Below are 14,630 nucleotides of genomic sequence, written 5' to 3'. Positions count from 1 at the left end.
CAAAAACATTAAGTTATGTGTACTCCACGACAGCAACAAAACCAAAAACGGCTTTGCTCAGTTGTGTGGTTGGTGGTATTTTTGCTGTTATCTTTGTTCTTTTGTCCATGTCATAGGGGAAAAACCAAGGAGACTTTCTGAGACACTGTTTCTACCAATCCAAGAGTCCTTGAAAACAAAAATGCTTATTTTCAGAGCAAGCTTGAGATAAAAGAGAGACAGTCAATATAAAGCCTGTGGTTCTGAATTTGAATTGTGGGTTTTGTGCGTGTATGTGAGTACATAAATACACAAAACTATGAATATGTGTTTCCTAGATTTGTCCACTGGAAAGGCCTAGAAATAAACCAGTTCCAGTAAGTCTCCCTAGGATATTCAAGTTGTTCTGTGAATACTGTTTTGCACAAAAACAAACCAGAGATTCTTAATGAAATCACTGAATCCAGGTCGGGGTAGTGAATACTCAAGCTGAAAAAGAAACACCTTGTCCTAGTGATACCAGGAAAGGTCTCAAAGACTGCCATGATCTTATCAAAGGGACGAAGGAGTCAGCTTAAAGTCACTCTGGCTGAAAGAGATGATGGAGTATCAGTAAGAACTATGGTGTCTTGTTTTGTTTTGTTTTGTTTTGTTTTGCTTACTTTGCTAGAGTTTTGTTCTTTTTTTTAAAATTGAAGTATAGTCAGTTACAATGTATCAGTTTCTGGTGTACAGCACAGTGTCCCAGCCATATATGTATATACATGCATGTATTTGTTTTCATATTCTTTTTCATCAAATGTTATTATAAGATACTGAATATATTTCCCGGTGCTATATAGAAGAAATTTGTTCTTTCAATCTATTTTTATATGTAGTGGCTAACATTTGCAAATCTCAAACTCCCACATTGATCCCTTCCGACCTCCTTTCCCCCAGTAACCATAAGACTGTTGACTATGTCTGTGGCTCTATTTCTGTTTTGTAGATGAGCTCATTAGTGTCCTCCTTTTTTTCTTTTTTTCAGATTGCACATACGAGTGACATCATATGACATTTTTCTTTCTCTTTCTGGTTTACTTCACTTAGAATGATAATCTCCAGGTCCGTCCATGTTCTGCAAATGGCACTATTTTATTCCTTTTTATGGCTGAGTAGTAGTCCATTGTATAAATATACCAGGACTTCTTTATCCAGTCTTTTGTCGATGGACATTTAGGTTGCTTCCGTGTCTTTGCTGTTGTATATACTGCTGCTTTGAACGTTGGGGTCCATATATCTTTTCGAATTAGAGTTCCCTCTGTTTATATGCCAGGAGTGGGATACCTGGATCATATGGTAAGTCTGTTTTTAGTTTTTTGCGGAATCCCTATGCTGTTTTCCATAATGGCTGCACCAAACTACATGCCCACCAATAGTGTAGGAGGGTTCCCTTTTCTCCACACCCTCTCCAGCAATTTATCATCTGTGGACTTTTTAACGATGACCATTCTGACTGGTATGAGGTGATACCTCATGGTAGTCTTGACTTGCATTTCTGTGATAATTAGTGATACTGAGCATTTTTTCATGTGCCTGTTGGCCACTTGCATGTCTTCATTGGAGAATGGCTTGTTTTGGTCTTCTGCCCGTGTTTGGATTGGGTTGTTTGTGTCTTTTGTTGTTAAGTTGTATGAGCTATTTAAATATTATGGAAATTAAACCTTTGTCAATCCCATCATTTGCAAGTATTTTCTCCCATTCCATAGGTTGTCGTTTTACTTTGCTGATGGCTTCCTTTGCTGTGCAAAAGCTTGTAAGTTTAATTAGGTCCCATTTGTTAATTTTTGCTTTTATTTGTGTTGCCTGGGTAGACTGCCCTAGGAGAACATTGGTAAGATTTATGTCAGAGAATGTTTTTGCCTGTGTTTTCTTCTAGGAGGTTCATAGTGTCTTGTCTGATATTTGTGTCTTTAAGCCTTCTGGAGTTTATTTTTGTGTATGGTGTGAGGGAGTGCTCTAACTTCATTGATTTACATGAGCTGTCCAGTTTTCCCAACACCGCTTGCTGAAGAGACTGTCTTTTCTCCATTGTATATTTTGCATCCTTTGTCGAAGATGAAGTGGCTGTAGGTCTGTGGGTTTATTTCTGGTCTCTCTATTCTGTTCCTTTGATCCGTATGTCTGTTTTGATGCCAATACCATGGTGTTTTGATTGCTGTAGCTCTGTAGTAGTATCTGAAGTTTGGGAGGGTTATTCCTTCAGCTTCACTCTTTTCCTTTAGTATTGCAATTCTGGGTCTTTTGTGATTCCATATGCATTTTAGGATTATTTGTTTTACCTCTTCTCTTCCAGTTTGGATTTTTAAGTTGCTTTTTCTTGCCTGATTTCTGTGGCTAGGACTTCCATAACTGTGTTGAATAGAAGTGGTGAGAGTGGGTATCCTTGTCTTGTTCCAGATTTTAGTGGAAAGGCTTTCTGAGTTTCATCCTTAAGTTTTATGCTGGCTGTGGCTTTGCCATAAATAGCTTTTAGTATGTTGAAAAATGTTCCCTCTATACCTACTTTGCTGAGAGGGTATTTTTTTTTTCTCATAAATGGGTGTTGAATTTTATCAAATGCTTTTTTCTGCATCTGTTGAGATTATCATGTGATTTTTGTCCTTTCTTTTGTTGATGCCGTGTATCACATTGATTGATATGCATATGTTGAACCATTCTTATGTCCTTGGGATGAATCCAACTTGATCATGGTGTATGGTGTTTTTATGTGTTGTTGGATTCTGTTTGCTAATATTTTGTTGAAGATTTATACATCTATGTTCATCAGTGATATTGGCCTCTAATTTTATTTTTTGGTAGTGTCTTTGTCTGATTTTGGTATCAGCGTGACGGTGCCTTCATAGAATGGGTTTGGGAGTGTTCCCTCCTGTTCAGTCTTTTTGTAGAGTTTGAGATGATCAGTATGAGTAATTCTTTGTATGTTAGGTTAAATTCCCCAGTGAAGCCATCTGCTTCTGGACTTTTGTTTTTGTTTGTAGGGAGGTTGCTTTTATTGCTAATTCTATCTCCTTTCCAGTGAACAGTCTGTTCAAGTGGTCTGTTTCTTCTTGATTCACTCTTAGTGAACCGTATGTTTCCAGAAAACTTGTCCATTTCCTCGTGGCTATCCAGTTCGCATCCATATAGTTGTTGATAGTATTCTCTCTCTCTCTCTCTTTGTTTGTTTGTGTCTCTGTAGTATTGGTTGTAATTTCTCCACTTTCCTTTCTCTTATTTTGTGTACTTGTGTTCTCTTTTCTTCTTGGTGAACCTGGCCAGAAGTTTCTCAATTTTGTTTACCCTTTCACAACGTCAGCTCTTGGTTTGCTTGATTCTTTTCCTGTTTTTTTCTCTCTCTTTTATTTGTTTCCTCCCTGGTCTTTATTGTTTCCTTCTCTTTGCTGACTTTAGGTTGTGATCTTTTCCTAATACCTTGAGGTGATAGGTTAGCTTCTTTACTTGAGATTGTTCTTGTTTTTGGAGGATGGCTGTATCTCAGTGAACTTCCCGCTTAAGACTGCTTAGTTCTGTAGTGCCCCTCAGAGGAGAATGGGCCTGGGCAGAGCTGAGCACCCTGCGTGGAAAAGGAGACATTTGTCCATAGGGGGTAGGTTGAACAAGGGACTTGATTTGATCCCGGTGAGTCCTTCTTGTTGTCAACAGGTATTTGGAATCTCCTTTCTAGGCTGTTTGCTTAATGGGTGGGCCTCTTCCTTGCATGAAAATCTCCTTGGAATTTTCATCTGAAACACACCTCCTTGGGCCTTATCCCAGAGGTTTTTAACCAGCCCCACAGTGACTGTGATGTGTATGTTCTTTAGCTGTGCAGCTAGCGCCCAGGGATTGGAGACTGTCTGCTGCGTGATATCACGTTCACTTGTCCAACAGTCTAGCGGTTATCGCTGCCTCCTCTATTTTACATTACATATTCTTTTGTATTATAAACGAGATCAATATGATTGAAAAGGGTAATGAAATCAGCATGAAGAGCAAACACGGTACATGGTGGAGTTGGTGTTTGCATCTTGGGCTGCTTTTCCTAGGGCTGTGCTCTCATTGCTTTAGCACAGACCTGGGATAGGCTCTGATTGGAAATGTGACAGAGACTGGAAGACACTGGTCAAATTTAGTGACTCCTGCTAACTGCTATTTTTCTTGCTTGATGAGTATTTACTCACTGTTCTATCTAGCAGGCTCTTGAGGAGACACTGGGAGAAGGGGCGAATAAGGCAGACAGAGTACCTGCTCTCAGGAAGGTGATCGTGTGGCACAGGAGCCAGATGTTTTACAGAGAATCGCATGGATATGTATTTCAGTAGTGTCTGTGACATATTTAATACTTATGTGTTCCTTGGTCCCATTGTGTCAGCCAGATTTGAGAACTGACTGAGTATAAATACAGGACTATTGAACAGTGATAAAAGTTTTCCTCAGGAGAGGTCCTTCAGGTAATTTTGTTCTGACACTCGAAATACATTTGTTTGATCCAACGTGCCCTGAAATGCAGCTGTGGGTTCCCAGACTGTTTGGGCAGAAAAGCTTGTGGCCAAGGGTTTTGTGTTGGCTCTGCTGCCACCACGTGGTGTGGAAACTTAGGAAAGTCTCCTTATCTCTCCAGGCCTCAGTTTCTTTATCAGTGAGAGAAGGTTATTCAAATTCTCCAAATTCCCTTCCTGCTGAGGCTTTTTTTTTTTTTTTGGTCTGAATGCATGATGGACTGAGACACATGTTAAATGCCCCCTGGGAACTGCAGCCAAGACCTGCCCTTGGTCCCTTGTCTGTGTGTCTCCTGTGTGTCTGCGTGTCTCCTTGAAGCCTGAGCCGAGCCCACATGCTGAAGACATAGAACTGAGGGGAGGAGCTGGAAGAAAGAAAATCACTAGGCTTGGAGGATGTGAATAACACAAAGAAGGGCAAGGTAATGGTGAAGGAAGGTGGTTGCCAGAGGACCTGAGAATATGGACAAGTTGAGTTCAGGCAAGTGAAGGGAAACTGAAGAATGCACACAGCACCATCTAGTTCTTCAAGTAGCAACCTGAGCTAATCAAGGAAGACTGGGAGGGGAACTTACTCCACAGTGAACTTGGGCACCTGCCAAGGAGATCCACAGGCTGAATCAGGGCTGGTTTATACTGCTGGGAAGCACCAGTTCCAAGAGGAAGAAATGTACCATGATGCTCTGCTCCAGACCCCAGCCTTGACCTTGAAGCTGGCCTCACAGTGGATGCCATCCAAGTAAGTGCGAGCTTAGAGGCATAAATGCTGTTTGGGAAAACATTAGAGGTGTCCATCTTTACCTTAAACACTTCTGCCCTATGGCCAGAAGGGGCCAGTATAGGGAGACCTGCATCTGAAGCAGAGATAGTCATGGTATTCTGCATTTACAGCTTGGAAGGCTTTATACAAAACAACCTCGCAGATATACATTGAGTGCTTCCTTTCCCTTATGCAGTGCCAAGAATGTGGATTTCAAATATCAGTAAGATTTTCGAGATGAAATCAAAGCACTGAGAGGAAAATCCAAGTGGATAATTTCAACAGAGCGTGGTTGTTCTCTCCGTTAGGGTGTTGCGGCAGCCCAGAGGATCGGGGGGTACACCAAGGACGTCTCCTCCTAATGACAGAGTGAAGCATTGGGAGGAATCCCTGAGGATTTCTGAAGGATGACTCTGAAGACTTCATCAGAGTCACCACAGGTGAGTGTCATAGGGCAAGAGAAGTACAGGACATTTTCCTCTCTAAGAAAGGGGATTCGCTACATCCTGGGAGAAGGCAGAGCATCCCTGAAAGGACAGTTGCACAGGAATGTAGTTGAGATGATGGGAGACTTGCAACCATTTTTATTCAATCAGTGAACAAATGTAGCTGAGAACATCCTCAGTGGTTGACTTGGTGCCAGGAGTCACGAACACAGAGGTGAGTAAAATATTACCCCAGATCTCACAGAGCTCTCCGTCTAGTAACAATGAAATCACGAGAGTGTAGTGGTAGTTGGTTCAATGGAGGAAGTGGCCAGCGCTGGCTAGGCATGACCTCAGGGGTGGTGCTGGTCCCTCTTCTGTTTTTTGCCAACAGCTATATGACCTGTCCTGGCTCAACAACCCTGCTCATCAGCCAGATTTCAGATTTCGGCAACTCACGATACAAATAACACACGGGCTCCATCTTGGCTCAACGTAGTCAACACCGCCAAGGTCTCCAGAGAACACTGCTAGCACCGGTAGCTACTGCTGTGCCCTGGCCAGATGGAGAAGTCAGGAGGTAAGTTTAATGTGTCTTATAGATCCGTCCTTGCTGTAACGATTAGCGGTTAGCGGTTTTCTCTCTGAAAAGTTAACTATTTCCCGGACTTCAAGGTTCTCTCTCCATATCAAAAATAACTTAAATGTCATATTCCTAGGTCAGAAAAACTTGGTATTTTATCCTCAAGTTTTAGATCAGTTTGACACAACACTGTAAAATGACTATAATTCAATTTAAAAAATGTTAAAAAAAAACTAAAACAAATTTAGATCAAATAACGAAAGTAAAAAAAGGAGTAAAGGAGATTCCAGGTTTACAGTGAGACTGTCGGGTGGTCTGGGACTAAAATCCCGACTTTTGATATTACAGTGGTTGATAAACCCAATGACTATTGTTTCCTTAAAAACAGAACAAAGCTCCGTAATCCCATCCTCTGCTTATCTTGTCATGTTCCATAAAAGGTAAGATTTCTCCTCATGTGGAAAACCTGGATTCTAAAAGAGTTGAGCTCCATGAAAGCACTGACTGAGCCCTTGTAGGTAAATCATTGCACTAATTGCACTGAGAGATACAGAAGGAGGGTGTATAGATGTTCACTGAAAAGAGTTTTAAAATGACAGTTCTCAGCCCAGGTTCGGCGTCGGTAGGTGAGAACAACAGCAGACACGAATAGGCTCATCCTAGTGAAAGCAAGACACGAAGATTAATGACAGCCCCTGGTACTTACGAGCTGAAGAGTCAGGGCAGAAAGCAGCCAGAGGATCTGCTCCAGAAGGTGTGCAGGGTGCCAACTGTCGCAGTTCACATCACAGATACTTGTCATGGGCTCCCTCCTGGTGTTCCAGTTCTGCTCCTGTTTAAACTGCAGCAAATTCAAGAGAACAAGCAGAGGGATGTACGTGAAAATACTGAACCGTGTGGTTGGGCAATGAATCTCAACATTTTTAAGATCCCACTCAGAAAGTTCACTTTTAGGGAAATTAGAGCATGGGTGAGGTTTAGTGTCGTATAGTGGGAGAAAAATTATTGCATTTAACAGCACGTAATGATTTGTGAAGGCAGTATGTACCTAGAGGGACCCAAATAATGGCCCTACCGACCTAGTAACTAAAATACCCCCCTCACTTCCATTTGGTCTTACGGAAACAGGAGGCTCTTAATGCACTTCCATTAAAGAAGCTGGAAAACGCCTCTTCCTCTAAGGCCATGGAATAAAACAGATCCCACATTAGGTGACCTAAGGGAAGGCAGAGAAGATTTTATGACAGTGGCCACAAGGCGGTGGAGGAAAATGGCTTGAAGCTTTTGTAGCTGCAAATGAGTTGGCTCCGAAAAACATCACATCTAGGAAAAACATGTTTAGCCAAATTTTGGACCTCATGGACACGAGACATTTGGCCCATGATCTGCAGTCATTCTGTACTTAATTAATGTGTATTGTCTTGGACCAACAACAACTTTTTGGAGGAGGTCAGGAATCTGCACATGAGCACACACACCTGAAATGGAAATAGTATTTTTTTTTAAAGGTGAAAATAATAAAGAAGTTATTTCTCATTTTCAAATGTTAGTCTTTCACCTTACTGAAGAATCGAATACCAAGATATTAACTATTACTGATGCTCACCAATATGCAGATTTAAACACAGCCTAAGATGACTTTGATGAACAGCAACGTAAAGCAACTCTTCATACCGATAGCAACAATGCCATTCCAGAATGTCAATGGAAGTAGTGAGTGAAATGAGACCACCTGTCAGATACCTAACAGGAAACAGGTAAAAGAAGGAAAGGGACCATCAGCCCGCTGTATACAGTGATATGTAACGTACTTAACTACCAAGTTCGTTGATCCCAGTTAATAAGAATAAATCTATGCTTCTACTGACTTTTGGGTCTAATCAAAAGGGCAGAGCATTAGGAAACAAGTATTTGAAGTATAAAAGGAATGGCAGCAAATTCTTTGTTCTTGGCTCAGAAGGCTCACTGTTTTTGAGATGTCAATTTTCCCCAGCTTGATTCAATGCAACACAGCTAAAACTTGCAGTCGGTAGCTTTGATCGAAACTGATTGGCTGATTCTAAAATCAACGAATAGGGAAATACAAAGACCTAGCGTAGTCAAAACATTTTCTGTAAAATGAGGAGCAAAGTTGGATGGCTAGCTCTACCTGATTTCAAGAACTATTATAAAGGTGTAGTATCAAATCAGTGTGATATAACTGTAATGACAGGTCAGTAGATACAGAACAGAATAAAGAGTCCAAAAGTAAATCCATATGTACAAAGTGACCGATTTCTGGCCAATGCACAAAGGAAACCCAGTGGAGAAAATATATTCTTTTCAACAAATTGGTAAGGGCGATCTATTTCAACCTTTTCAACTAATGGATATCTACATCCGTATGAAAAGCAGTCCAGTAAATGAGCAGATCACACGATATGCAACAACTCCAGATATATCACAAATATAAATGTAAACCGTAAAACTGTAAAACTTGTAGAAGAAACATAGTGGAAAATATTTGTTAGTTTATGTTAGACAGTTCTTTCTTAGATTGATATTAAGTATATAATCAACAAAACTATACGTTGATAAATAAGGCTTCATAAAAATGGAAAAGTTTTCATCTTTAAAAGAAATAGTAAGTAAATAAATCAAGCCACTGTTAGTAGAAAATATTTGTAAATCATATATCTGACGTGGACTTATACTCCTATTCTGTAGAAATTCTTAAAACTGAGTAAGAAGAAGACAAAGACAAATCTATTATAAATTGGGTAAGAGATTTGTATACTAATTCTGGAAACAATATAAGTTGTCCCCTTTTTCTTCTTGTGTAAAATTGCTTTGATAAATCAAGAACATTTGAATTTCTATGTAAATTTTAGAATTAGCTTGTAAATGTTTATGAAAATATGTACTGGAAGTTTGATTGGGATTGTATACATCTGTTGGTGAAATTGGTGAGAACTGACACTTAAACCATATAAGTTTTCTAATCCTCAATAAGTTATCCATTTATTTATTCTCCCTTTATTTTGTTATTTAATTTGTCAAAGTAATGTTCTGTGGGTTTCATTCTATTGTTTATATATACTTAGTCTGCTAAGACAATACAATGAAAGAATTGTTCAAAAGACTTGAGGAAATACTTCAGGAAAAAAAAGATATATAAGTGGACAAAAAGCACATTAAAAGATGCTCAACTCAGTCACCAGGGAAAGAAAGTAATACTACAGTGAGCATACCTAAAATTTGAGTCTGAAAATACCACATGTGGTGAAGAGGTAAAGCAACTAAACGTTTCTTCCACTTGTGGGAAGGAGAAATGGTACAGCCACTTTGAAAAGCCAAAATACAGTTAAACATATAACAATCATATGAAGAGCCATTCCATTGCTAGGCATTTATACAACATGTCCAAAAAACGATCTGCAAAGGAATATTCATAGTACCTTTATTCATATAGCCAAAACCTGTAAACTCTAAGATACCCATTGATAGGTGAACGTATAAAGCAATACAAAGAAAAATATTTCTACAAAGGAATACTACTTAGCCATAAAAAGGTGTGAACTGTTGATGCATGTAGTAAGTTGGACAGATTTTAAAATCATTCTGCTACATGAAGGAAGGCATACAGGAAAGGGTACATGTAAGGTTGCATTTATATAAAGTTGTTAAAATTACATATTTATTTACAGTCACAGTGGTTGTCAGGGGGTCTGAAGGTTGAGGGAGTGATGGGCTGCAAAGGGGCACACGGAAGGTTGTGACAGAGTAGAAATATCCTGTATCTTGGCTGTCGCTCTAGTATCAATAGTGTATACACCTACCAAAGTGAATTTAATTGCATACTTTAAAGTAGGGCTTTCTATTGTACCTAAATTATACATCAAGGATGCTGTTAATAATTGATTGTATTTCTTCATACTAGTAGTGAGTATTTAGAAAATGAAATTCAAGAAGACATAAGAGATCAGCATCCACGATCATTAAATGCTTAAAAACACAAGTACTGAAGACTCCTGACAACTACTGCAGAGAGACATTAAAGAAGACCTATGCAAGTAGAAATATATATATCATATTCATTGGTTAGAAGACTTAGTATTGCTAGGATGTCAAATCAACATTATTCCAACTAATATTGCAGCAGGCATTTTGGGGGTATTTTGCAAACTAATTATTAAATGTATATGGAAATTCAAGTACCTAACTGGCCAAGACAACTATGAAGAAGAATTAAGTTAGAGGAGTTATTCTACTAGATTTCAAAACTCATGTTAAAATTGTAGTAATTAAGACACTGTAGTCTTAGTGCAAGTAAACACAACACAGATACATCAATGTGAACGTGTAGAAAAGAAAATATTTACCCACATCCATATGCAATTATGTGATTTTTTAAATAAATCACCAATATGTGTCATTCGGGTAATGAAAGGCTTTTCTGAAAAATGTTCTTGAACAAGCAACTATTCCTTTAGAGATAAGTTAATATTAAAAACTCACATCTCTCCATACACTAAAGTTAATTGGACATGGTACATTAAAATCACAACATTTTAAGTGAAATATGTCAGACAGAAAAAGACAAATACTGTATAATATCACTTATATGTAGAATCTAGCAATACACACAACTAGTGACTATAACAAAAAAGAAGCAGACTCACATATGCAGAGAACAAAACTAGTGGTTGCCAGAGGGGTTGCCAGAGGTGGGGTGGGAGCAGTAAAAGGGCAGGGAAGTTGGAGGTACTAACTATTGTGTGTAAGGCAGGCTACAAGGCTGAATTGTACAACAGGAGGAATATATTAGTATTTTGTAATCACTATAAATGGAGTGTAACCTTTAAAATTGTATAAAAATTAAAAAATTTTTAAATAGTATAAAGCCTTTAGCATGAAAACAGAATAGTACTGGTATATGAATAGAAAAGAAACCAGTGGAATAGATCAGAGAAATTCTAGAAAGAGACTCAAATACATTTGGCAATTTAGTATTTGATAAAATATATGACTTTTCAAATTACTGGAGAAAAGATGCACTGAAATTTTTTTTATTGTGGTTAAATATCCACTGCATAAAATTGGCCATTTTTGGGTGTACAGTTCAGTGGCATTACATACATTCACACTGTTGTACAACCATCACCACCATCCATTTCCAGAACTGGTTTTAATAGACTTTTAAAAACTGCTACTTTCATTCATTTAGCACTTTTACAGTTAATATAGCACCATTTCTTTCCACTCTCAAAAATCCTCTGTGTGCCTCCTATTCATCCCTCCGTCTCCCCCAGCCCCTGGCAACCACTGATCTTTGTACTACAGCCATTGTTTTGCCTTTTCCAGAATGTCGTGTGGTTGCAATCATTCCGTATGTTGCCTTCTCAGATGGGTTTCTGTCACTTAGTAATATGCATTTAAGCTTCCTCCATGTCTTTTCATGGCTTGATAGCTCACTTCTTTCTAGCACTGAATGACATACCATTTTGGGATTTGTCACAGTTTATTTATTCATTCACCTACTGGGGGATATCCTGGTTTCTTCCATGTTTTGGCAATTATGAACAAAAAATATAAACAAACAAAAAGTTACAAAGCTATTCAAAGAATAATGGAAATATTTTCTTGGCCAAGGCATAGACAAAAATTTCTTACACATAATACCGAGGCACTCACTATAGACAAATTCTGAATAAACTGGATTTCATAAAATATTAAATCTCTAAGCTTATCACAGTGACTATTTAAAAAGTAGAAAGCTAGTTAATGGACCAGGAGACATTACTTGTAATACGTATATCTGACAAATTGCTACCAAACTCAGGTCCGGCTGCTCATCCCTTGAAAGCCAATAGTCAAGAGACAAGTGTTGGTAGAAAAGGAAAGTTTATTTTCTTGTGGAGGCTGGCACCTGGGGCAGAAGACAGCTCATGTCCAAAACCAACTCCTCCCCACTGATCAGAGGGCAAGAGCTTTTAAAGGGGAATTTCAGGCGTGTATATGCGGAGGGAGAGAGCTACGTGCAGAACAGCACAGTGAGCTCCGGCAGTCATCCTGAAGTTTGTCAAGTGGTGGTTTGGTCAGTGTCCTCTTGATCGTTCTAAGTACAGTTACTACGTAGTTCCAGGGTTGGTTTGCTCCCCTTTTCTGAGGCCATTTCTCAGGACTGTGGCACTTATGTCATGTTTAAAGTTTGACCATCATGTAGTTTACTTCTTCTACCTCGTAGGGGTTACATTATCTACAAAACAGCTCAAGGTATGGTTCAGACTATTCTCTATATCCCTTAGGGAGGAACTAAAGATCCTTGACTTTGTTTCATGATTCAACTGTCATTATTTATGTTTGACTGCTTCCCTTTGCTTCTGCATTTTCTCCCTTCTCTAGGAATGTAGACAACTGAAAAGGTCCTACATTTTTGGGGGAAATGCAAGAAGAAATAGATCACCCTTCCCAATTTGTTGAAAAGAATATATTTTCTCCACTGGGTTTCCTTTGTGCATTGGCCAGAAATCGGTCACTTTATACGTATGGATTTACTTTTGTACTCTTTATTCTGTTCTGTGTTTTGAATCCTTCAGTTTTCCAAGAGGGATCTGACTGCAACCGGCTAGACAGTGAAGGCAACTTGCTATTTGATGAAGAGAAAGTTGGCCGTGATCTCGATGTAGTTGGTGCTTGCTCCCAAGTTGCAGAAGATGAAATTCCAGCTGACCTCCCAGGTAGCCTTTCTAGTTTTCTTCCCCACACACTGTCTACAATGAAGAATGTCTCCCCTGAAGGTCGATCCTAGTGACATACATTGGTTTAACCCAGAGAAAAAGTTGGCTATGAAAGATAGTCATCATTTTGGCCAGGGAGCCTTGGTCCTTTTCTAGGCTCAGTCGTTGTATCTGACTTGCTAGACCTAAAGTTAGGCCACGGGACCCAAATCAGGGGTCACTAACTGTCAACCACCTTCGCTGATCATCCACAGGAAGTGTCTGTCAGACGTTGTTTGGGTCAAATGTTTCTTGCAAGCTACAGTGATCGAATTCATCTTTTTAGACAATGTCCCTGGCCTTGCTTGGCATGTCCAAACAGACTGGTAGCCTTGCCTATATGTTAGGTGAAGTGGTATCTCTGTTATCAGTGATCTCAGCCCGAGTCTTCATCTTCCTCATGTTGGCTTCTCTTAGCTAAGTTGGAATCTGAAAACCAGGAAAGAACCAAGTGTCCCTTTACCTTGCTTGGATGTTCCCATGAAGTACGGCTGGGCTCTGGCAGTCCCTCCAGCCTTGAATGCCCATTGTTTCTGTGTAGCCCCAAATTTTCTCTTTAATTTGAAGGTCAGTAGAATTCATCCTCTCTCAGGCAGAAATGCCTCCGTAATATCAACAAACACATTATCTGATGGGATGAACCAATATTGTAGGAAGAATTCTAGATGGAAACTCAGCTGATTTGAGGGAAAATAAAGTATGAAATCTGCAGACTCGGCTGATAGGGTATTGGGAGAAAGCTCAACCAGATCAGCCAGAGAATTTCCCCCAAGCATTTGGAAGCAGTCCTGTCTAATTCTCCTAAGACTTCAGTGTCCTGAAATACCGTTCATAAAATATTCTGTTGTTGCCCTGAGAATATTAACGTCCTTGTGGTACCTATGTTCAGTGAGTTGGCGTGTGTGAGGTATGATTTGTTTATTGTGACTTGCTGTCTCTGAATTTCTTACCAGAAAATCAGAACGAGTGTGACGAAGCAGCTGGACAAGAGCCAGTGTCTGCCAGGTAATTCTGAAGATTTCTGGGCTGTTCATGTCCGTGGTGCCACCAGAAGACCTCAGATGTGGGAAAAGAGAACATGCTGAACGTGACTCTTTCATCCTTTCACTCAACAGCCAACTAGGCACCTGAAAAATATTGTTTCTTTCCATTGTGTTAGTTGTGTGTGTCTGAATTTCTGAATGTCTCAAGTTTAGTCATGGACAGTGATTTGACCACGGTGCACTAGCCAGACTTGGGGGTCCCTGTAGTCAGCTGTTCTGCCCTCTGTGCATAAAAGCAGGGTGAGATGCACATCTGCTTTTGCCTGTTTGCTGTCGGTATGGTGATGAGTATTTGACGGCAAGTGAAGAAAACAAACAAACAAAAAACCTCAAAATCAAAATTATATCAAAATATTGAGATAATACTCCTTGAAGTTAGAAGTTACATGTCTGTAATTCCTCCAAAAGCTGTATTTGCTTGAGCACTGTCTGTATTGTTTAATGCAAAGTATGCATAATGTGGGAGCCAAGATTTTAGTCGTCTGTGTTTGCTGGCCGTCATGCCTGGAGCACACAGGGAGAGTCCAAGTGCCCCTTGAACTGCTGGTTGCATGGTCAGTGCTCA

The 14,630-nt window shown here is 39.6% G+C and overlaps 1 protein-coding gene across 1 annotated transcript in view; it reads left to right on the top strand.

Annotated features, from left to right (window-relative positions):
* The window catches only part of LOC140698259 (NBPF family member NBPF4-like), a 29,480-nt gene that overhangs the window by 1,205 nt on the left and 13,645 nt on the right, over positions 1 to 14,630 (top strand). Inside the window, exons 2-6 of the mRNA XM_072968004.1 lie at positions 1,007 to 5,235; positions 5,453 to 5,696; positions 6,076 to 6,261; positions 12,843 to 12,983; positions 13,976 to 14,027. Coding sequence (XP_072824105.1) covers positions 6,246 to 6,261; positions 12,843 to 12,983; positions 13,976 to 14,027 — 209 coding nt within the window. The 5' untranslated portion in view covers positions 1,007 to 5,235; positions 5,453 to 5,696; positions 6,076 to 6,245. The remainder of the gene's footprint in view (positions 1 to 1,006; positions 5,236 to 5,452; positions 5,697 to 6,075; positions 6,262 to 12,842; positions 12,984 to 13,975; positions 14,028 to 14,630) is intronic.

The sequence above is a fragment of the Vicugna pacos genome, chromosome 9 (genome assembly GCF_048564905.1).
Source record: "Vicugna pacos chromosome 9, VicPac4, whole genome shotgun sequence".
Lineage (NCBI taxonomy): Eukaryota > Metazoa > Chordata > Mammalia > Artiodactyla > Camelidae > Vicugna > Vicugna pacos.
This window is presented reverse-complemented; position numbering and strand designations above follow the sequence as displayed.